The sequence below is a fragment of the Panthera pardus genome, unplaced genomic scaffold (genome assembly GCF_024362965.1).
Source record: "Panthera pardus isolate Hobbes unplaced genomic scaffold, ASM2436296v1 HiC_scaffold_24, whole genome shotgun sequence".
NCBI classification, from domain to species: domain Eukaryota; kingdom Metazoa; phylum Chordata; class Mammalia; order Carnivora; family Felidae; genus Panthera; species Panthera pardus.
Window position 1 is genome coordinate 124,291,987 of NW_026526810.1, and position 24,507 is coordinate 124,316,493.

General features: G+C 38.7%; 1 protein-coding gene across 5 annotated transcripts in view; it reads left to right on the forward strand.

Annotated features, from left to right (window-relative positions):
- Positions 1 to 18,159, forward strand: part of TTC8 (tetratricopeptide repeat domain 8) — a 59,914-nt gene extending 41,755 nt beyond the window's left edge. For all 5 annotated transcript variants that reach the window (XM_019461988.2, XM_019461983.2, XM_019461985.2 and 2 more), the window contains 5 exons: positions 9,208 to 9,347; positions 10,650 to 10,824; positions 11,210 to 11,332; positions 14,876 to 14,959; positions 17,535 to 18,159. In XM_019461988.2, the coding sequence (XP_019317533.2) occupies positions 9,208 to 9,347; positions 10,650 to 10,824; positions 11,210 to 11,332; positions 14,876 to 14,959; positions 17,535 to 17,651 (639 nt within the window). In that variant the 3' untranslated portion in view covers positions 17,652 to 18,159. The remainder of the gene's footprint in view (positions 1 to 9,207; positions 9,348 to 10,649; positions 10,825 to 11,209; positions 11,333 to 14,875; positions 14,960 to 17,534) is intronic.
- Positions 18,160 to 24,507: the final 6,348 nt, after the last annotated feature.

Here is a 24,507-nt window from a genome sequence, read left to right on the forward strand (position 1 = left end):
CCAACCCCACTTGCACTCTGTCTCTGTCTCTCAAAAATGAATAAATGTTAAAAAATTTAAAAAAAAATCTACATTAACAAAAGTTATCCTAGAGTTACTGTAATGTAAACAATTCTGATGCAGGAATAGATTAAAGGAGCAAAATAGAGTCTATGTATGTTCATACATATGAAAATTTATAATATTATAAAGATTGCTTATTAAATCAGTTGGATTATCGGATTATTGAAAAAATAGAGCTGGATGAATAATGAATAATGATTATACTAAAAGAATCTGTTACTGCCAGATGACTCAAAGATTTAAAACCATGAAAGTTCCAGGGGCACCTGGGTGGCTCAGTCATTTGAGAGTTCAACTCTTGATTTCGGCTCAAGTTATGATCTCATGGTTTGTGAGTCTGAGCCCTGCGTCAGGCTCTGTGCTGATGGTGTGGAGCCTGCTCGGGATTATCTCTCTCTACCTCTCCCCTACTCATGCTCTCTCTCTCTCCCTCTCTCTCTCAAAATAAATAAACTTAAAAATAAATAAAATCATGAAAGTTTCAGAACAAAAAGACACAGATGAATTAGTTGTATAGACTTGGAATGGGAAGACCTTTCTAAGCATGATAGAAAACTGAAAGCCATAATAGAAAAGATTAATAAATTTGAGAACATAAAAGTTAAATTTTCTAGATAAATAAGTTTTCTATATAGTTAAATATTCTATAAAAACGAAAAGAGAAATAAAACCAACCAAACAAAAAAAAAAGTGTAAAAATACCCAACAGGGAAAATATTTGTCATACATGAGACAGACAAAAGACTACTTTTTTAAGTTTCCTCAGTCTGTATGTTGCTTAAAAATTGCTGAATTTCAGGTGGTGGCAGATTGGTGGGAGAATTAGACACATATGTGCGCACACACATACACACACAAATGTGCATGCATACAAACTTACAGGTTCGCATTTAGTCACGTAAGCCCCTATGGAAAGGAGGTATTTTCTCAGAGCAGTTGTGGGTCAAAATCATGGTGTGGCTGTTGCATAGGCCCTCATTTTCCTACTTGCCTGTATTGTGGCTGTGATGCTCTCCATGCAAATAAAGTCACCCTAGAGATGAGACAACAGCCAATTCCTGCTACATTTCGGCCACACCACCACCTTTCATACTGGGGCTTTGTAACACCCATCTGGGAAGAACTTAAATCATCCGTACTTTTCCTCTGAAGGAAATATTTATAAACACGGGGCTTTCCTGGTTTTGAACTTAAGTCCCATCAGCAGACTGGTCAAATCTGAAAGGAGAAAGCCGAGTCAGTGCCCAGGGATCCCCACAGATCCCTCAGAGCCACATCTCTGCCCTCGGCTCTCTTGTATCCAGGAGGGCAGTTTTCCACCCAAGCCCCACATAGCACAAGATAGGATAGGAAAATAGGCAGAAGACATGAATCGGCAGTTCACAGGAAAAGAAATATAAATATGTGGTGTACTAAATGCCTCACCTCAGTCATAATTAAGGAAAAAACAACTAAAACAAAAATGAGATGCCTTTTTCCCCTTAATCAGGTTGACAAAGATGGAGAAGTTCCATGGCATGTAGGGTTGTCAAGGTTGTGGAGGAACGAATCCCACACATGAACACTGATGCTGGGAGTGTACATTGTCAAAATCCATTTGGAGGCAGTTCACAAGTACTGATGAAATTTCCAGGGTGTATGTTCCTTGGCCCAGAAATTTCACTTGTAGGAATTTTCCTTAAGGCTTTTCATACAAGTTCAGAAAGATATGTACAAGGATGGTTTTATAGTGGTTTTTTTTTTTTTTTTTTTTTTTGGCAAAAAAAAAAAAAATTGAAACAAACTAATACTTCATCAAAAAGGGGCTGGTTAAATAAATTGTGGTCTATGTCTTGGTGGAAAACTGCAAAAATGAAAAAGTAATAAGGTAGAGCCCTTTGTATTGATATGGAAAGAGTCAAGACACTGAGTGAAAACAATGAACCATGTATCAGAATGTGTAGAATGATTCTGTTTATGGGTAAAAAATGCATGTGTGTATGTGTGCACATATATGAACAGAATTTTTTTTTAATTTTTTTTTTTTTAATTTGCATCCCAGCTAGTTAGCATATAGTGCAACACTGATTTCAGGACATTTCCTTAGTGCCCCTTCCCCATTTAGCCCATCCCCCCTCCCACAACCCCTCCAGTAATCCTCAGTTTGTTCTCCATATTTATGAGTCTCTTCTGTTTTGTCCCCCTCCCTGTTTTTATATTATTTTTGTTTCCCTTCTCTTATGTTCATCTGTTTAGTCTCTTAAAGTCCTCATATGAGTGAAGTCATATGATTTTTGTGTTTCTCTGATGGACTAATTTCACTTAGCATAATACCCTCCTGTTCCATCCACATAGTTGCAAACGGCAAGATTTCATTCTTTTTGATTACTGAGTAATCCTCCATTGTGTGTGTGTGTGTGTGTGTGTGTGTGTATGTGTGTGTATACACCAACCACATCTTCTTTATCCATTCATCCGTCGATGGACATTTGGGTTCTTTCCATACTTTGGGTATTGTTGATAGTGCTGCTATAAACATGGGGGTTCATGTCCCCCTTCGAAACAGCACACCTGTATCCCGTGGATAAATTCCTAGTAGTGCAATTGCTGGGTCATAGGGTAGTTCTATTTTTAGTTTTTTGAGGAACCTCCATCCTGTTTTCCAGAGTGGCTGCACCAGCTTGCATTCCCACCAACAATGCAAAAGAGATCTTCTTTCTCTGCATCCTCGCCAACATCTGTTGTTGCCTGAGTTGTTAATGTTAGCCATTCTGACAGGTGTAAGGTGGCATCTCATTGTGGTTTTGATTTGTATTTCCCTGATGATGAGTGATGTTGAGCATTTTCTCATGTGTCGGTTGGCCATCTGGATGTCTTCTTTGGAGAAGTGTCTGTTCATGTCTTTTGCCCATTTCTTCACTGGATTATTTGTTTTTTGGGTGTTGAGTTTGATAAGTTCTTTATAGATTTTGGATACTAACCCTTTATCTGATATGTCCTTTGCAAATATCTTCTCCCATTCTGTAGGTTGCCTTTTAGTTTTGCTGATTGTTTCCTTCGCCGTGCAGAAGCTTTTTAGTTTGATGAGGTCCCAGTAGTTCGTTTTTGCTTTTGTTTCCCTTGCCTCTGGAGACGTGTTGAATAAGAAGTTGCTGTGGACGGGGCGCCTGGGTGGCTCAGTCGGTTAAGCGTCCGACTTCAGCTCAGGTCACGATCTCGCGGTCCGTGAGTTCAAGCCCCGCGTCGGGCTCTGGGCTGATGGCTCAGAGCCTGGAGCCTGCTTCCGATTCTGTGTCTCCCTCTCTCTCTCTGCCCCTCCCCCATTCATGCTTTGTCTCTCTCTGTCTCAAAAATAAATAAACATTAAAAAAAATTAAAAAAAAAAAAAGAAGTTGCTGTGGCCAAGATCAGAGAGGTTTTTGCCTGCTTTCTCCTTGAGGATTTTGATGGCTTCCTGTCTTACATTGAGGTCTTTCATCCATTTTGAGTTTTTGTGTATGGTGTAAGAAAGTGGTCCAGGTTCATTCTTCTGCATGTCGCTGTCCAGTTTTCCCAGCACTACTTGCTAAAAAGACTGTCTTTATTCCATTGGATATTCTTTCCTGCTTTGTTAAAGATTAGTTGGCCATACGTTTGTGGGTCCATTTCTGGGTTCTCTATTCTATTCCATTGATCTGAGTGTCTGTTTTTGTGCCAGTACCATACTGTCTTGATGATGACGGCTTTGTAGTATAGCTTGAAGTCTGGGATTGTGATGCCTCCTGCTCTGGTTTTCTTTTTCAAGATTGCTTTGAGTATTCAGGGTCTTTTCTGGTTCCATACAAATTTTAGGATTGTTTGTTCTAGCTCTGTGAAGATGCTGGTGTTATTTTGATAGGGATTGCATTGAATATGTAGATTGCTTTGGATAGTATCGACATTTTAACAATATTTGTTCTTCCTATCCAGGAGCATGGAATCTTTTTCCATTTTTTTGTGTGTCTTCAATTTCTTTCATAAGCTTTCTATCATTTTCAATGTATAGATTTTTCACCTCTTTGGTTAGATTTATTCCTAGGTATTGTATGGTTTTTTTGTGCAACTGTAAATGGGATCGATTCCTTGATTTCTCTTTCTGTTGCTTCATTGTTGGTGTATAGGAATGCAACCGATTTCTGTGCGTTGATTTTATATCCTGCAACTTTGCTGGATTTATGAATCAATTCTAGCAGTTTTTTGGTGGAATCTTTTGGGTTTTCCATATAGAGTATCATGTCATCTGCGAAGAGTGAAAGTTTGACTTCCTCCTGGCCGATTTGGATGCGTTTTGTTTCTTTGTGTTGTCTGACTGCAGAGGCTAAGATTTCCAATACTATGTTGAATAACAGTGGGGAGAGTGGACATCCCTGTCTTGTTCCTGACCTTAGGAGGAAAACTTTCAGTTTTTCCCCATTGAGGATGATATTAGCATTGGGTCATTCACATATGGCTTTTATGATCTCGAGGTAGTCTCCTTCTACCCCTACTTTCTTGAGGGTTTTTATCAGGAAAGGATGCTGTATTTTGCCAAATTCTTTCTCTGTGTCTATTAAGAGGATCTTATGGTTCTTGTCCTTTCTTTTATTGATGTGATGAATCATGTTAATTGTTTTGCGGATATTGAACCAGCCCTGCATCCCAGGTATAAATCCCACTTGGTCGTGGTGAATAATTTTTTTTAATGTATTGTTGAATCCACTTGGCTAATATCTTGTTGAGGATTTTTGCATCCATGTTCATCAGGGATATTGGTCTATAGTTCTCCTTTTTAGTGGGGTCTGTCTGGTTTTTGAATCAAGGTAATGCTGGCTTCATAGAAAGAGTTTGGAAGTTTTCCTTCCATTTCTATTTTTTGGAACATCTTCAAGAGAAAAGGTGTTAACTCTTCCTTAAATGTTTGGTAGAATTCCCCTGGAAAGCCATCTGGCCCTGGAGTCTGTTTTTTTGGGAGATTTTTGATTACTAATTCGATTTCTTACTGGTTATGGGTCTGTTCACATTTTCTATTTCTTCCTGTTTCAATTTTGGTAGTGTATATGTTTCTAGGAATTTGTCCATTTCTTACAGATTGCCCATTTTATTGGCATATAATTGCTCATAATATTCTCTTGTTGTTGTTTTTATTTCTGCTGTGTTGGTTGTGATCTCTCCTCTTTTATTCTTGGTTTTATTTATTTGGGTCCTTTCCTTTTTCTTTTTGATCAAACTGGCTAATGGTTTATCAATTTTGTTAATTCTTTCAAAGAACCAGCTTCTGGTTTCATTGATCTGTTCTACTGTTTTTTTTGGCTTCGATAGCATTAATTTCTGCTCTAATCTTTATTATTTCCTGTCTTCAGCTGTTGTTGGGTTTTATTTGCTGTTCTTTTTCCAGCTCTTTAAGGTGTAAGGTTAGGTTGTGTATCTTTCTTCCTTCTTTAGGAAGGCCTGGATTGCTATATACTTTTCTCTTATGACTGCCTTTACTGCGTCCCAGAGGTTTTGGGTTGTGGTGTTATCATTTTCATTGGCTTCCATATACTTTTTAATTTCCTCTTTAACTTCTTGGTTAGCCCATTCATTCTGTAGTAGGATGTTCTTCAGTCTCCAAGTATTTGTTACCTTTCCAAATTTTTTCTTGTGGTTGATTTCGAGTTTCATAGAGTTGTGGTCTGCAAATGTGCATGGTATGATCTTGATCATTTTGTACTTACTTAGGGCTGATTTGTGTCCCAGTATATGGTCTATTCTGGAGAATGTTCCATGTGCACTGGAGAAGAATGTATATTCTGCTGCTTTAGGATGAAATGTTCTGAATATATCTGTTAAGTCCATCTTGTCCAATGTGTCATTCAAAGCCATTGTTTCCTTGTTGATTTAAAAAAAAAAATTTTTTTTAACATTTATTCATTTTTGAGAGTGAGAGAGAGCATGAGCGAGGGAAGGGCAGAGAGAGAGGGAGACACACAATCCAAAGCAGGCTCCAGGCTCTGAGCTGTCAGCACAGGGCCCGATGCAGAGCTCGAACTCATGGACTGTAAGATTATGACCTGAGCTGAAGTCAGATGCTCAACTGACTGAGCCACCCAGGCACCCCTCCTTGTTGATATTTTGATTAGATGATCTGTCCATTGCTGTGAGTGGGGTGTTGAGGTCTCCTACCATTATGGTATTACTATCCATGAGTTTCTTTATGTTTGTGATCGATTTATATATTTGGCTGTTCCCACATATATATATGTGTGCACATATATGAACAGAATTTCTTGAAAAATACTCAAGAAACTATTCACAGAACCTCTGTGACTGGATTTGGGGAAGGGACTTTTATAACTTTTTGCAATGTTTACATTTATTTAGCATAAACACATATTTTACAATAACACATTTGAAAAACTACATATGAGACTGCCAAAAAAATTAGTTTCAGTCTAAAACTCCTCAAGGTTACATAAATTAATTATGTGCCCATCAATCAAGTGTACAAACACTCCCAAATAATTTTATAGGACTAATTTTAGAGAACTGAAAGTCTTGAAACAATTATCCATTCAGGCTGGAGTCTTTTTGCATTGGACTGAATTGTGTCCCTCCCAAATTACTATGTTGAAGCTCTAACCCCCAGTGTGATGGCAGAGTTGAGGCCTTTTGAGATAATTAGGTTTAGAGGTGGTTGTGAGGGTGGGGCTCTGATGGTGGGATTAATGCCCTTGAATGAAGAGACACCAGAGTGTGCTGGTAGCTAGTTCTGTCTCCCTTCCTCTCTGTCATATGAGGACACAGTGAGAAGGTGACCCTCTATAAGCCAGTAAGAGAGTCCTCACTAGATTCCTGCCATACTGGCATCTTGATCTTGGACTTATAGCCTCCAAATCTGTGGGAAAATAAATTTCTGTTGATTAAGCCACCTAGTCTATGGTATTTTGTCATAGCAGCCCAAGCAGACTGATACACCAACTTTGGCAGCTGTAACACTGAAGCCCTTCACTGTGGGATGTTGTTACCCCAGAAACCATAAAAGTCATGTTCATGGGGCCCATGTCTCATGGGGCCATTAAATTCAGTGGTCAGGTTGCTGCCTAGGTGTGGAGATTCTTCTTTGGAAGGATAGAATCTTAATCTGCTCAGGCTGTTGTAACAAAATACCATAAACTGGGTGGCTTAAAGAACATAAATTTATTTCTCACAATTCTGGAGGCTGGAAAGTCTAAGATCAAGGTGCTGGCCAATTCATTTCCTGGGGAGGGCTCTTTTCCTGCTCTGTAGACAAACTCCTTCTTTCTACATCCTTACATGGTGGGGAGAGAGATCATCTCTTTGATGTCTCTTCTTTAAGGGCTTCAGCCTTATGATCTAAATACCTCCCAAAGACTCTATTCCAAATACTATCGCCTTGGAGAATATGAATATGAATTTAGGGGGGACAGAAACATTCAGTCTGTAGGAAGGAAGGATTTGGTGTGTGTGCGGGGGTGGGGAGTGAGGTGCTTTCAATGTCATGTGTTCTTTCAAGTCTTACAAGGCTTTTGTTTTACCAAAAAGTAGAAAATACACTTCTAATGAAAGTCTTTATTATTCATGCTTTTCAATGGGTTCTTATATTCCTAAAATGTTAAAGGATATTTGGAATAGCTGCACGTAAAAGCAGTGTAAAATACAGGAGAGAATGACCTCACAACTAATGAATATATCAGCCTTGTGTTTTGAAAAAAAAAAATTAGTTATTTTTTTAGCTACAAACAATGAATGAAAATGCCTCTTCTCTTAAAGAACTAAATCCTGGCAGGACTTTGAATAAGAATTTCAAATATAAAGTATGGGAACAGATATACATCCAGCATGAGTTTGGATCAACTCAGAAATGTTTTACTGGGGTTTTATGGAACGAATCAATATCACCCCCCTTCATCACTCCAGGTGATACAAGATTCAGAAAAATGGAAGATAAACCATTAACTTTATTACTGATAACAGCAGAATTGGAGCATGTGGCTTTAGATGTGTGACCAAAAGGACTTGATAGTCTCTGAGTTAGACAGCCTTATCCACCCAGACATGACTGTGCAACCTGCAGAACTTCTGTCCCTGGGAGAGCCCCCTCCACCTGGCAGGGAAGAACAGGGGGGCATGTGACAGGCAGGTTGGCTTCCAAAGAGGTCCAGAAGGGGCTGAGACAAGCATGCTGAGTTTGCCTTCTGGGAATGAGCGAGTAGGAGTGGGAAGAAAGGCCTCAAATATTTTAATATCAATATTTCTCAAAGTGTGGCCCAGGGATTCCCAGGGATCCCCAAGACCCTGTCAGAGGGTCCACAAGGTCAAAACTGGTTTCATATTGCTAAATATTGATGATATTGGTGATAATGGAGGTCATTTTTTGATACTGAATAACAAAATGCATTTAATCTCTGTACCGTCCCCTCAGCTGTGCTGTGAACCTGAAACTGCTCTAAAAATAATAAAGTCCTGAAATAAAAAACCATACTGAGGTCCACAGAGGTTAAAAAAAATTCTGTGTAATAAGAAAGCATTGTGTGGTGCTTGCTTCTCACAATAAAATATGTTATGATTAAAATCTAACAAAAGATAGGAGTTGTCATCTGGTAAGAATGAGTGAGAGGTTCCCGCAATGAGTGTCCTATAAATTGAGAGGCGGAAAGAGTTATGTGAAGTGAGGGCCTTAGGGATATCTTCATGAGGGCTGTGGAGCCTGCACTGGCCTTGAAGGTGGATTTGAGAGCTAAGACAGTAATAACGTTAAATGCATTGATTTATGATTATCAGGAGGACTCCCGGTCTCTCTGCTACCGCTCTTCTCCCCTTTTGTGTCTCCTGTGTGTAGCCACCAAGTTATTCTTTAAAAATGTAAATACAACCATGCTGCTTCTTGGTTCCATCCTTCCTTCCCTCTCTCTTCGCCTCTATTCACATCCGTTAGACTTGCCTGACATTATATTACCTACTTGTTCATTTGCTTCTCTTCCTACCCACTGTAACCTTGAGGATAGCAACTTTATCTTTTTGTTTGCATTGTGTCCTCAGGGCCTAGAACGGAGTCTGGCACATAATAGGCTCTCAATATTTGTTGAATCAAGTAAAATAAATCAGCCAGAAAAAAAAATTTTTTTTTCTCAGCAATAAAGTGTCACTCTTCTTCTTGATGGAGAATAGGAAATGAACAATATTTCATCAGCAGCTGAATACTACAAAGAAGTTTTGAAACAGGACAATACTCATGTGGAAGCCATTGCATGCATTGGAAGCAACCACTTTTATTCTGATCAACCAGAAATAGCTCTCCGGTTTTACAGGTGTGCTTTACAGTCTTTTTGTAGAACTCCTTTCCTGTGAAATACTGGTGAAACTATAATGGAATGAAAATGTAGACAGGTAATGCATAGACCACGTCTATAGGAGACTAAAAGTTCAAGCACCCAGATGTTTGATGAGCATTAAAGGGACATCTAATAATTTGAACATGCTCAGATATTGGCATCTTGCAGAAACATACCTGGATAATTGAGTTTTTAACACCATGGCATTGTATGAATCAGCCACCCACTGCTTCCATTAATCCCACCACATACAATATAAAGGCCCCGAAGCTGAAATAGTGACAAGATTTGCAAAGAGCAGTGGATGCCAGCTTCTGAGCTCTGATGAGGACCTGAAACAGGTTCCCCTCTTCTGTGAAGTGTTGTCAACTCTTGTCCAAATAATTTTTCAAAGTCTAAATATGTTCTTATCTCTGGTTCTCTTTTGAGAACATCCTTATTTCATCCTACAGATGGTTTCTGAGATTAATTTTTAAATTTTGATTTTCTCTTCCACCCCTAGCTGATATACCAGGAGATAACTGGCAGCTGACGAGAGTTCTTTCCAAATATATGTTAGAAGCATAAAATATAAAATGAATGCTGCCTTAGGCATATGCAGCTGACTCTACACCTCCATCCCCCAAATGGGTCATGGATTTTCCTCAGGGCATCTGGGGTGGATTTTCCTTGGCTTATTTGAACTCTATTGCCCATTGTCCTTTGGGATTAATGATGCATAGAAGCAAACGGGTTTTTTGAGCCCTAGCATGAAAGCTAAGTGAATAATGTAGGGATCCACTGATGGTCTTGTCTTCCTCGATGGAAGCTCATCAGAAGGTCCCTAGACACAGCTAAATGACGAAGTACAGATAACCAAAACCAAGATTCAATTCAGCTGAAAACTTGGGGGTAAATCCTAAACACAGCTCTTAAATTAGATTAGGGGTATTAGGGGTTTACTAATTGTCACCAAAACTTTATGAAGCAAAATGCTTTGGGTTTTCCTTTAGGTCACTCTTTTGTATTTTGGTTCTCTAACAGAGCTTTTGGAGGAAAAAACTCATGTACGTTGCTTCAGACTTTGTCCTCTGGACATATTTCCCGTGACTAGTAACATTAAAAAAGACACACTTTTGTATTTGCGGAATGTTTTTTCATTTACTATAATACTTTCTATTTCTATTCCTTGGGCATGTTAAAAATTATAAAACATTCATTTCTAACTTTGTAAAAAAAAAATAGGTCTTAATATTTATCAAGTTGGTCTGACACCAATATATGCTCTTTTTCAAAAAGGCGGCTCCTGCAGATGGGTGTCTATAACTGCCAGCTTTTTAACAATCTGGGACTCTGCTGCTTCTATGCCCAGCAGTATGATATGACTCTGACCTCATTTGAACGTGCCCTTGCTCTGGCTGAAAACGAAGAAGAGGCAGCTGATGTCTGGTACAACTTGGGACATGTGGCTGTGGTAGGTTTTTTCTCTCTCGTATTATTTCCGGTGTAGAAAAGGTAGCCATAAATTAGTTTGAAGACATTTTCAGATCCCATCAATCCAGGTTTGGTTATGGGCTTGTGTAGCAATGTAGCGATTTCTAAGGGTCACCAGAACTCATTTTGTTTTCTCAAGTTAAATCCTCTTACCTACAATTCACACTTGATTATGATCGGTACTTGTTGCTTGGTAGCAGCAAAGACTCACGTGAGGAAAGAAGGGAGGAAGCGTGTGGATCCGCGGGTGCGAATACAAGCTTTTTTTTCTTCCCTTTTTTTTTTTTTTATATGAACTTTATTGTCAAATTGGTTTCCATACAACACCCAGTGCTCCTCCCAACGGGTATGCTTTTCTTTTCAAGGGCATCGGAGATACGAATTTGGCCCATCAGTGCTTCAGGCTCGCTCTGGTCAACAACAATAACCACGCTGAGGCCTACAACAACCTGGCCGTGCTGGAGATGCGGAAGGGCCACGTGGAGCAGGTCAGTGAACTACAGTGGCTCAGTGGCTAATCCGGTTTCTCCACAGAAACGTCGTCAGGGGTAGCTATCTTTACATGCTATAGTTTATAAAATTGAGCTCTAGAGGCTCACTGGCCTGGATTTGAATCCCAGCTCTGTCACATGAGTGATGTGACCTTGGACAAGTTACTTAACCTTTCTGGTTTTTTCTTAACCTTTGGTTTTGTCAGGACAAACCTGCATCGCCCCAAGTCTTCCCTGTCTTAGTGAACTGTGACACAATTGGTGAATTGTGAACTGTGACCAGCTGGGTGCTCAAACCAAAATCCTAAGAGCCAACCTTGAAAGCACTCAGTTCCTCCACCTCACCCCATCATGTCTGACAAGCCCTGTCAGTTCTTTCTCCAGGTCACATCCCAGATGTGGCCACTTTTCTCCACCACTGCCACCCTTCTCCAAACTGTACTCCTCTCCTGCCTGAACTCGACTACAGGAGTCTCCTAGCTGCTCTTTTGGGATTGCATTGAATGTGTAGATAGCTTTGGGTAGTATTGACATTTTGACAATATTTATTCTTCCAATCCATGAGCTGGGAATGTCTTTCCATTTCTTTATATCTTCTTCAATTACCTTCATAAGCTTTCTATAGTTTTCAGCATACAGATCTTTTACATCTTTGGTTAGATTTATTCCTAGGTATTTTATGCTTCTTGGTGCAATTGTGAATGGGATCAGTTTCTTTATTTGTCTTTCTGTTGCTTCAATGTTAGTGTATAAGGATGCAACTGATTTTTGTACGTTGATTTTGTATCCTGCAACTTTGCTGAATTCATGTATCAGTTCTAGCAGACTTTTGGTGGAGTCTATCGGATTTTCCATGTATAATATCATGTCATCTGCAAAAAGCGAAAGCTTGACTTCATCTTTGTCCTAGCTGCTCTTTTGGTCTCCACTTGCATCAGCAAGTAATTGTACCCTATAACACATCCTCCTCACAACGGCCGAAGGGATTTTTGTTTTTAAACAAGAAAGATTTGGGGGCACCTGGGTAGCTCAGTCAGTTAAGCATCCAACTTTTGATGTCAGCTCAGGTCTTGATCTCAGGGTTGTGAGCTCAAGCCCCGTGTTGGGCTCTGCACTGGGCATGAAGCCTACTTAAAAAAAAAATCAAATCAAACAATAATTTTCTACTACTTTGCTCAGCATCCTCCAAATGCTTTCCTTTTTGCTTGGAATGAAATATGGATTCAAACCTTGGCCTACAGGGCCCGCATCATCTGGCCTCTGGCTCTCTGTCAGACCACACGTTTTGTTACTTCTCCCTTCCTGCCAACTCTCAGACTTCTGGACACATCCAGAAGTCTGCTCTGCACATACGCTGTGCCTGTTCTTACTTTACGGCCTTTGGAATGTTCTTCTTTCAGATCCTGCGGCGACTTTTTCTTCTTTTTGTCATTTGAGTCTTAGCTTAATTGCCACCTCCCTACAAAGGTCATTTCAAACATCGGTTTAAAGGAGCCCTCCGCCACTGTCACATCTCCTATTTTTTCCTTCACAGTACTTATTTTATCAAATATGTTCATATGTATATGTAATGTGGCATGGCAGCCACATGAAAATAGGGACCTTGTTTCTCTTCCAGCTGCCAGATGTTCAACATCAAAAACAGTGTCTGGCAGGTGGTAGGTGCTGGGCCAGTATTTGTGAAATGAATGAACAGTATATAAAATGGGGTTAATAACGGAACCTGCAGGTGTTTGGGGAGGATTCGCCGATTATGCACGTAAAGCACTTGGCTTGGTAGCATAGTATTGAGCACGGGGCAGACGCTTAAAAAATCACTTTATCATAAAAAAGAAGTTTAAAAGGCTAAATACACTTATACAGTATTAGTGACAATCGAGGATAGATAAGTATTGCATTCCGAACTTTAGAGATGAAGAAACAGGGATTCCAGGAGGTAAGTGACATAGTGAACACCATGGCAGGAATGTTAACCTCTAACCTGGTCTCCTAAGCACAGCGATAAACTTGTAACAAAACAAGGAAATGAACATCCTTGGACATTACCTTTATGTCATCAGTTCCCCCAAATAAGACAGATTTGTATTTTATAAACAAAAACTAACTACAGATGACTCTTGAACAACACAGGATTAGGGCTGCTGACCCCTTCATGTAGTTGAAAATTCAAGTTTTACTTTTGACCTTCCCCCAAAACTTAATTAAGAACCCACTGTTGACTAGAAGCCTTACCAAGAACGTACGCAGTCCATCAACACATTGTCTTGTATGTTACATGTACTATATGTTATCTTGTGTGTTATATGCACATATATTTTGTATGTTACATGTAGTCTACAGTAGAGTAAGCTAGAGAAAAGAAAATGTTATTCAGAAAATCATAAGGGAGAGAACACACATTAATAGTACTGTCCTGTATGTATTGGAAAAATCCACATGCAAGTGGACCCATGCAGTTCAAACCCGTGTTGTTCCAGGGTCAACTGTACTCCAAATGGGAACTTATTCTGCCATGGAACTTGACCTATCTCCATATGAAGCAAGTGCTTTTGTGATTTTTCTCTGTCCCCATGTCAGTGATCTTTGTTTCCTACTTATTACAGTTTCTCTAGTATTCAACCAATTTGAAATGTTTTGGTGAAAGATTTCATGCTACTAACCCCTATTTTATTATTAAAAATTATACATCAATTGAAAGAAAAATAGCTAATCATAAAACAAACAAATCAATATCTACCATCCCATATGTTACTTTCCATTAAAAAAAAAAAAAGATGCACAATTTGTCCACAGGTCATGGATGGAGGTTTTGGGTTTAGTTACACGTTGGAGGGATATTCAGCAGTGTGGAATGGGGAGTCTGTGGTCCTAACAATGAATGTGTGAGCATCTCTTGTCTATCAGTGGTCCCTGCAATGCATGATCGTTTGAGCCTGTAGGGGATGAAAAATGATGCGAATTTTGCTTCTTGAGTACATGAGATGACAGAGAGCTTGTCATTTTCAGTTGCACTCACTTGTTACTGTGAGGTCAACAGTGTATTAAATGCTCATCACCATTCTCCAGCACAGAACTTGGGGCTTAGAAATTTACTATTTTTAATTGTTTTCTGTAGCATCAGAGAACGAGTCATTAGAAGCCTAAGAAATCAATCAACAGCAATAAAACTAGAATAAGCCTTTTTTTTGCATTGAGAAGATTGTATTTTGATTTGTCGTATTAAAATATAAACTTTACAAGAACAATGATTCTTGACTTTATAACTACTCTTAATTTTCTTCATATTTTGAAGCAATTTTATTATTAATATAATTTTGGCAAGATATAAGTATTGTATTTCGGTAAGTTGTGTTTCATGAGGCGTGTCATCTGTATTTATCACAGGATCATGTTTATTAAGGTCCTATCTTGGATAAAAGACTCTTTTACCAAAAACAAAAACAAAAAACAAAAAAACCCATAATTACAAATATACTGCTGATAGATGTTCATATATCCTTGGTTTTCTTTTCTTTCCTTTTTTTCTTTTTTTAAATACAGGCAAGAGCACTGTTACAAACTGCCTCATCCTTAGCACCCCATATGTACGAGCCACATTTTAATTTTGCAACGGTCTCTGATAAGGTATTTTCTTTCTTTATCAATTCCTCATCTGATCTGTTTCTTTTTCTTGGTTTTTAAAATACAGATAAGAAATTCTAACGTTTTGAAAGAAGCGATTTTTTTAAACATTACATACACATGTCTTTCACTTGAAGGGATAGTTTGATACACTGTAAAGAAATTTATCACTGGATATGGACTAAACTTAATATTATAGATTGCATTATAGATTATCTGTTATAGATTACAGAATTATTTTATTTTTAAAATATGATATTTAGTCATGAAAAAATACTCCTTAAGTAACGCCTGGTTGAGGAGGGATTTAGTAATTGGCTTTTATTGCAAAGAAATCCTGTCATTATTGCTATAAAATTAGGGATATGGGTGAACAATGTGGGGAAAATACAACTGTTAATACTGTGTTACAAGTCAGTTAATGACCAAGAGCTAAAAGGAGCGCCGTTTTCAATAACAAGAGGAAAAACAGATAAAAAGTATCTGATAACTTTTACTTGGAAATCTTTCTTTTTAACAAGGTGAGTTTCAAGGGTAAGGAAATGGCTAAAAATATTTGCTGTGTAAAGACTCTTTATAGACCAGAAGACATTATAAAAATGTCATTTTTTATAGCACGAACATCAAGCTATCCTAACTTGCATTTCTGCTGGGAAATAAGTTGTCATTTTCTTAAACATTATTTTTTTAAGTTTATTTATTTTGAGAGGGAGGGAGGGGCAGAGAGAGAGAGAGAGAGGGAAGGAGAGAATCCTGAGCATGCTCTGTGCTTGAACTTACGAACCGTGAGATCAAGACCTGAGCCGAGATCCGGAGTCAGATGCTTGACCGTCTGAGCCACCCAGGCGCCCCATAGAAGTAGTCATTTTTGAGTGCTCGTAAGTGCTAGCCCCTGTTCCAGGTGCTCCTATACACCATCTCGAGTTCTCCCAACAACCCTGCCACGTACATTTCCCTCACCTTCCTGACTCGTGTTTTTATACAACTGTTGGTTCATTTACTGAACTTCTGCTACGTATCAGGCACTGTTGTAGGCACAGGATGTTAGTGAATAAAACAAAACGTCTACTTCATGCAGCTTACATTCTAATGGAACCCAGGGCTGCTTGAGCTTAAAAGACTCCCCTGGAGTCACATGGCCATGGCAGGTTCAGAATTTGTATCCAGACCCCAACGATGCCCAGGTGTTTTCCACTGCACTGTGCTGCCACTTAGTTAAACCACAAAGGGTTGATACCTTCCTTTCCCATATCACATTTTAATAATCTATAACTCAAATGAGAGATTTCTTTACACAGAAGGCTATACTTTCTGTAAGAGAAAATGGTATGTTAAAAAGAAATGCTATGATTTTTTAAAAAAAGAAACTCATGTTTTTAATATGCGTTATATGTTTCAAAAAAAAAAAAAAAAAAAAAAAAAAAACCCTGCCAGATTTGAATTATCTAGGTTTGGGTGTGCACACACTAAAAAATTCTCACTTTTTTATGAGCGCATGCATGAATCTAGATCTATTCAGATGGATCCAGATACTGTGTGTGCTTTTCTTTGGGACTGAACTTTAACACAAAAGTTTATTGAAAATCAGAGACAACTGATTACTTAAAAACTTCTAAAACCCCACATTACTGGCACCCTTTAAAACCTCCCTGAGCATGTTATTGTATCTTTTTTTAAGGCTTATTTATTTTGAGAGAGAGAGAGAGAGAGAGAGAGAGAGAGAGAGAGAGAGAGAGAGAATATGCAGGTGCACATGGGGGAGGGGCAGGGAGAGAAGGAGAGAGAGAGAATCCCAAGCAGGCTCCGTGCCATCAGTGCAGAGACCAGGGCGGAGCTCCGACCCAGGAACTGTTGAGATCACGAGCTAAGTGAAATCAAGAGTCTCACACTTAACTGACTGAGCCACCCTAGTGCCCATTATCGTATCTTATATATAATAGTTATTGCTTGAACTTTCTGTCTAAAAGATTATGCCCGAGGGGCGTCTGGGTAGCTCAGTCAGGGGAGCATCCAACTCTTGATTTCAGCTCAGGTCATGATGTCACAGTTTGTGAGTTCCAGCAGCCCCCGGTCAGGCTCTGCACTGATGGTGTGGGGCCTGCTTAGGATTCTCTCTCCTTCTTGCTCTGCCCCTCCCCTGCTCACACGGTCTCTCTCTCTCTCTGAAAATAAATAAACTTAAAAAAAAGAAGATAATGCCCTAGCCAAAATTTGTCTTTGTGGCACATTACAAATCGTTGTCCTAAGGCATTCTGAAACTATATAGAGCTGGGTGTTGTAGTATGCAAATGTTATTTTATTTTTATAACACTGTCTGTGATAGGAAACGAAAACACAGGCTTATGAATTCATAACTAGACCGCTGTAATGGAGCAGAATTTATATGATTGGTTATTTTATATTTCTCATATTTTACAAGACTGAATTGTAATCTAGGTGAAAGGATTCTAGAATCAAAGAGCATAATCAAGCGATTTACCCTTAAGAACCCTTTGATTTTCTACAGTGTACAGATAGTACATCTTTTTTTGACTTTCTTACTCATTTTTTTCTGGTCTTATTCTGGTATTTCTTACAGATTGGAGATCTCCAGAGAAGCTATGTTGCTGCTCAGAAATCTGAAGCAGCATTTCCAGATCATGTGGATACCCAACATTTAATTAAACAGTTAAAGCAGCATTTTGCTATGCTCTGATTGTCCCTGAGACCAAGTATATTCTTACGATGGGGCATTGCACAAGGGAAAAAGTAGTGTGCTTGTATGTATAGGATATACACACAATGCTTGATATTAGTGAAGATGGCCTAAGGGAGTTTGCACAAGAATGCGTAATGAACACTTTATAATAACAACTTTCTAAGACAGGATGTGCTATTTGTAAGTAGATCGTGAAAACTTCTCCCACATTATATGGTACGTGTTTGTTTATAATGTTTCTGAAACATTTTCATGAATTTCCTCAAATTTTTATTAATGCACATTTTTAATGTCCCTGACCTGGCCATTAGCTAGCATGTAGCTTTAGAGGTCCGAAACCTGCCATAAAAATTCCACTTTTGTGGCTAAAAATGTGTATATATATTCCAGTTAGAGAGTTTACTTAGAGCTTAAAATTGTATTTAAAACTCTTTATCAAATGCTTTTTGAGACACTATGCATTTTATGTATTATGCTTTAAAATAAATCAGTGTGTAAAACACCATCATTCTGTCATTTTCCATGATTTTTTATTTTAGTTATCTCAGAAAAAACAAGTTTTTTCCAAAGTCCAGTAATCTTAGAAATCAAGTCATTATTTTAATTTTACTTGAGATGATGTACCACCAATTTTGTATTTTCCTCAGAAGCTATTTATGGGATATCACACTTTCAATAGAAGAGTATCAGGATTAGAAATGGAGTCACAGGCCTGGAGTCCCATGGGCAGTGAGCCCCGAGAGGGTTAGGCCACATCACTGGACCACGTATTGCAAAATCCTGCAAAGGCTCTTGAACTTGTCTCTCCTACATTTAGTGGAATTCTCATTAACGTGTGCACACAAGGAAATGTGTCAAAGGAACAAAGCCACCCAAATTTGTAGTTTGGACGTTGGGACCCATCCATGTGATTTTTCAAAAAGGTCTTAATTCCGTGAAAACTAACTTACAGATACCTATTTGTTTCTGTTCAGATTTGTATGAGTAGGATTGCTTAGCTGACAGAACAAAAAGATGTGAATTGGAGGCATTATGGAGTATGAGAGGCTGGGAGGAGTTTTAGAGAAGACATAGATGAATCATGGCGGCCCAGATGAAGGAAGCAAAGCCCAGTGGGCTGGTGGTATGGCCATGACTAGAACCCAAGATTTCACTCTTGTGCTTTTACTCTTCTTGGTTCCCCAGGATATATGCTAGCGCTTGTTTCTTAGCTCATGAGAATTTCCTCAAGCACAATCACATGTCTTAATACTGTATTCAATATCTAGGCTGAAATCTTATAACGTGAGTCATTTTCTTAGTTAATCGAAAATAAAAGTAATCGCAAAGGCTTGCATTTACTGTGGATGTTGTATGCACCCAGCCCTATTCTAAGTACTTGATGTGAATTAATCCTTTCCTTCCCACTGTAGTCCTAGAAGGTGCCGTTACTCTCATTTTACTTATCAGAAAAATGAAGCACAGAGAAGTTAACATGCTCAGGGTTATAAAGCTAATAAGCGGCAGAGCTGGGATTCAAATGCAAGCAGCGTGGCCCTTGAGGATGTGCTCTTACCCCTTATATGAAATCACCTAGTGTTTCTTCTATAAATAAAGCTACTACTGCTTTTTAAGTTTATTTATTTTAAGAGAGAGAGCATGCGTGCAAGTGTGAGGGAGGGAGGGGTAGGAGAGGGAGAGATAGAATCCCAACCAGGCTCCACACCATCAGCACAGAGCCCAACACGGGGCTCGAACTCACAAACCATGAGGTCATGACCTGAGCCAAGATCAAGAGTCAGATGCTCAACCAACTAAGCCACCCAGGTGCCCCTAAAGCTACTACTGTTTAAAATGAATGATATATGCGTTAGTAAAATTGGGTAATAAGCTAATATTAACAGCAAAAAATAAATGAGTCAGTATTCCTAAGGTAATATGAAGATATTTTCGTCTTGAATTTATGTTAATTCGATGTGAACACCAATGCAAAGAATGAGTCAGGATGGCTCCAGGCAGAATGATGGCATAAGAGAACACTGCGTCAAGAGCTACATATATCTTTGCAACAAAAATTACTTCTGGACTGCATAACTGGCTTCTGTGCCAACATTATTTTTAATGTTTATTTATTTTTGAGAGAGAGAGAGGGAGAGAGAGCATGAGTGAGCAGGGTAGGGGCAGAGAGAGGGAGACACAGAATCTGAAGCAGGCTCTAGCCTCTGAGCTGTCCAGTACAGAGCTCGATGCGGGGGCTTGAACTCACTAGGCACAAGACCATGACCTGAGCCAAAGTCGGACACTTAACCGACTGAGCCACCTAGGCACCTGTGCCAACATCTCTATAGAAGGAAGGCTAACAATTGTCTTCTACCCTGGCTAAAAAGGTGTTCAGTCCATTTACAAATTGTCTGACCAAAGTTAACTTCAGCTTCCCACTGATGAAGATAGGATCTGGCAAGACCATTGCCTGCACAATAATTGCTGAGGTTGGAAGTTCCTTCCCAAATATGTCACATCCTAACCTACTCATTGTTCTGTTACATTTCCGAATAGTATGTCCCAGCATCTGAGCACCCAACGTACTTTATGGCCTCGAGATGAGAAAATTAATAAAGATAGCATATCACTACATCTTTAATGTGGTTTCCACCACTAACCTTTATTAACATGAGGGATTTCTATCAAGAGCTTTCAGCTGGGATTGAGTTTAAGCATTCAGAAAAACAAGCTTTCCAAACTTCTGTGGTAGGACTCAACATTGGAAAATAACCCAGAAATCGAATTTTGTTAAAGGCCATTACTGGATAGTTTTAAGTTCTAGGGAACATATAAATTGGAATGGTCCATGGATATGTTCCAGAGTTCCAAAGTAGTTACCTAGGCTCAGATATTAGGGGGAAAGTTTTATTTAGCAATTTGAAAACAGTTGTACATCTTTTCATATACATGGCATTAGTCCTATGTTTGGCTGACCAGAAGCAACATTTTTGAGAGATGCTGTGATTTTATGTCCTTGGTATTAAAGCCAAATTCTTGAGATGAAAGAACAGGGATTAATAAAAGTTAAATTATAATCCTTAGGGACTATAATATTTCCTGCACTGTGATCCTTCCCCCTCCCTGCATCCTGACTAGTAAGGAGTAGTTTGCTGGTGAAACGTAAATGACAGAAACTTCTGGAGACGGCAACCATATTATCCTAGGGAAGGAAAAGCCAAACCTAGACAGATTTAGGAAGATTTTTTTTTTTTTTGTATTTAAATAAAGTGGACCCTTTTCCAGTGTTTGAAACTCAAGTTTCTATGGGCTCCAGCACTTTATAATGGTCACGGCCACGGCCTCTCACCTGCTCTGATCTGATAGCTTCAATTTCTTTCTCTATAGAATTTTTTTCTCTCTTTCTCTTAAAGTTTATTTATTTTAGGGGTGCCTGGGTGAGTCAGTCAGTTAACCACCTGACTCTTGGTCTCAGCTCATGTCATGATCTTGTGGTTCGTGAGTTTGAGCCCCGCATTGGGCTGCACACTTACAATGCAGGGCCTGTTTGGGATTCTATCTCCCCTGCTATATGACCCTCCCCCACTCACTCTGTTTTTCTCAAATAAATGAATTAATTTTCAAAAATTTAAACTGTATTTATTTTGAGAGAAAGAGTGTGAATGGGAGAGGGGCAGAGAGAATCCCAAGCAGTCTCCTCACCCTCAGTGCAGAGCTTGATGTGGGGTTTGAATTCACGAACTGTGAGATCATGACTCAAACCAAAATAAAAGTCGAACACTCAACCCACTGAACTACCCAGGTGCCCTGTCTCTCTCTGTCTTTAAAATCATGGTCACTTTAAATCTCTTCCTTTCTAGCACAACCCTAGCTCCTTTGTCATAACATCATGAAAGGGCAGGTGATGTTTGTTGCTTACTTCCTCATCTCATTTATTCTTTGACCCTCTTCAGTCTGGCTTCAAATCCAGCCACTACTGGGAACCCTTCCATTGAGGTCACTAATTACTCCCATTTAGCAAATCCAGAGTTGTTTGTTTTTCTAACATAACAGCTTTTTATTCATATTATTTATATACCATACAATTCTCTCTTTTAAAATGTACCATTTGGTGATTTTTAATATGATTACAGTTGAACGGCCATCACTATAATCAATTTTATTTTATTTTTTTAATGTTTATTTTTGAGAGAAAGAGAGAGAGAGAGAGAGTGAGTGTGTAAGTGGGGGAGACACTGAATCTGAAACAGGCTCCAGGCTCTGAACTGTCAGCACAGAGCCCAATGTGGGGCTCGAACTCACAAATCATGATATCATGACCTGAGTTGAAGTAGGACGCTTAACCGACTGAGCCACCCAGACGCACCAACTATAATCAATTTTAAAAGACCTGTACACTGGAACTATAAGAAAACTATAAGACATTCACAAAAAACACAGAAGACATAAGTAAATGGAAAGATATTATACTCATGAATTGGAATACTGTTAAAATGTCCATACTATCCAAAGCAATCTACAAATTTATTTGCAATCCCTATCAAATGTTCAATGACATTTTTCACAGAAATAGATATTGAAACGTTTTTCACAATCCTAAAATTTGTATGGAACTACAAAAAAATATCAAAAAGCTAAATCAATCTTGAGAAAGAATAACAAAACTGGAGGTATCACACATCCTGATTGCAAACTATATTACAAAGCTATAATCAAAACAGTGTGTGGTGTTGGCATAAAAACATATATACAGATCAATGGAAAAAGATAAGGAGCCTAGAAATAACCCACACATATATGATCAATTTAGGACAAAGGGGCCAACTATGTGCAATGGGAAAAGACAGTCTCTTCAATAAATGGGGTTAGGAAAACTGGACAGTCACATGCATGAATGAAACTGGACCACTATCAAACCCCTGCACAAAAATCAAGTCCAAACAAAGTAAGTACTTGAATGTAATATCTGAAGCCATAAAACTCCTAGAAGGAAACCGACGGTAAGCTCCTTGACATTGGTTTTCGCAAATTTTTGGACTGGACACCAAAAGCATAGGCAACAAAAGCAAAAATAAACCAGTTGGACTACATCAAACCAAAAGGCTTCTGCACGGCAAAGAAAACCATCAACAAAATGAAAAGGCAACATATCGAACAGGAGAAAATATTTGAGAATCATATATCTAATAAGGGGTTAATATCCAAAATATATAAAGAATTCATACAACACAATGGCAAAAAAAAAAAATCTTATTAAAAAACGGGCAAAGGATCTGAATAGACATTTTTGCGCGGAAGACACACAGATGGCCAACAGGTACGTGAAAAGGTGTTGAACATCACTAACCATCAGGGAAATGCAAATCAAAAGCACAGTAAGATATCACCCCATACCTGTTAGAATGGCTATCATCAAATTACAAGAAATAAGCGCTGGTGAGAATGTGGAGAAAAGGGAACCCTTGTGCACTGATGGTGGGAGTGTACCTTGGTGCAGCCCCTATGGAAAATGGTATGGAGGTTGTTAAAAGAATTAAAAACAGAGTGGTCCTATGATCCAGTAGTTCCAGTTCTGGGTATTTGACTGAAGGAAGCAAAAATAACAACTCAAAAAGGGATCTGTAGCCCCATGTTCACTGCAGCATTATTGACAATAGCCAACATATGGAAGCAAGGTTAAGTGTCCACTGAATGGATAAAGAAAATGTGGGCTATGTATACAATGGAACATTACTCAGCTTTAAAAAAGAAGGAAATCCTGCTAGTTGCAACAACACAGATGAGCCTTGAGTTAATTGTGCTAAGTGAAATAAGTCAGAGAAAGACAAATACCCATATGGTATCATTTATATGTGGAATCTTACCCCTCCCTCTAAAAAAACCCTGAACCGATAGATTAAAAAAAAATCAGTCTGGGGGGGTTTACCAGAAATGGGGATGGAAGGTGGGCAAAATGGGTAAACATGAACAAAAGGTACAAACTTCCAATTATAAAATAAGTCCTGGGGATATAATGTACAGCATGGTGACTACAGTTAATAATGCTGTGTTGTATATTTGAGAGTGAATAAGAGAGTGGATCTTAAAAGTCTTCATCATTGAAAAAAAATTGTTACTATGTGAGGTGATAAATGTTAACTCCTTATTGCGGTGATCATTTTGCAATATACACATATATCAGATCATCGTATTGTACGTCTGAAACTAACATGTTCTATGTCATTTATATCTCAATATTTTTTAAAAAATTAATGGAAGTTTTAATGTTCCATATCATGAAATGATGCCCTTTTGCATGTTAAAAGCCTATCCTAGCAGATCAAACACACTTGTAGATTTTTCCTATAGGAATTACTTAGTTATTCTTGCTAGTTTTATATCTAAGAGCTACCTACTATATTGTATTTTGACTTACACTTTCTCTTTTCTGAGGAAAACAGGTGTAGGTAAAACCCAGGTGCAAGTAAGACTTTTGGGTGGCATTGGCAGAGTAAATAAAGGAAAAGTTAGAGAAGCGCATTTTCTTCCGATGAAAAGGCTTTCACGGTTATGTGTTGGTTGAGGAATCTCTAGGCAAGTTACTAATTTTCAAAAATTTCAAGAAATATACATAGAACTTAAAGGCAAATAGTTTGTTATAAATTGAACTCTCTCAACTATTTGCATCCCCCTGGCATCAGCTTCAAACCTACTTTGAATTCTGCACTTTTCATGCCTTCCCTTTATGCCACCTGTACTTCAGCCAAACATAATTATTAGTTTTCAACATATTTAGTGCATTAAGGTTTTGAGGTGTGGTTTTCTCTCAGCCTTGAATGCTCCTAACCTCAGCTGTGTGTCCAAGGCTTAGGACGCCTTCAGATCCAGCTCCCTC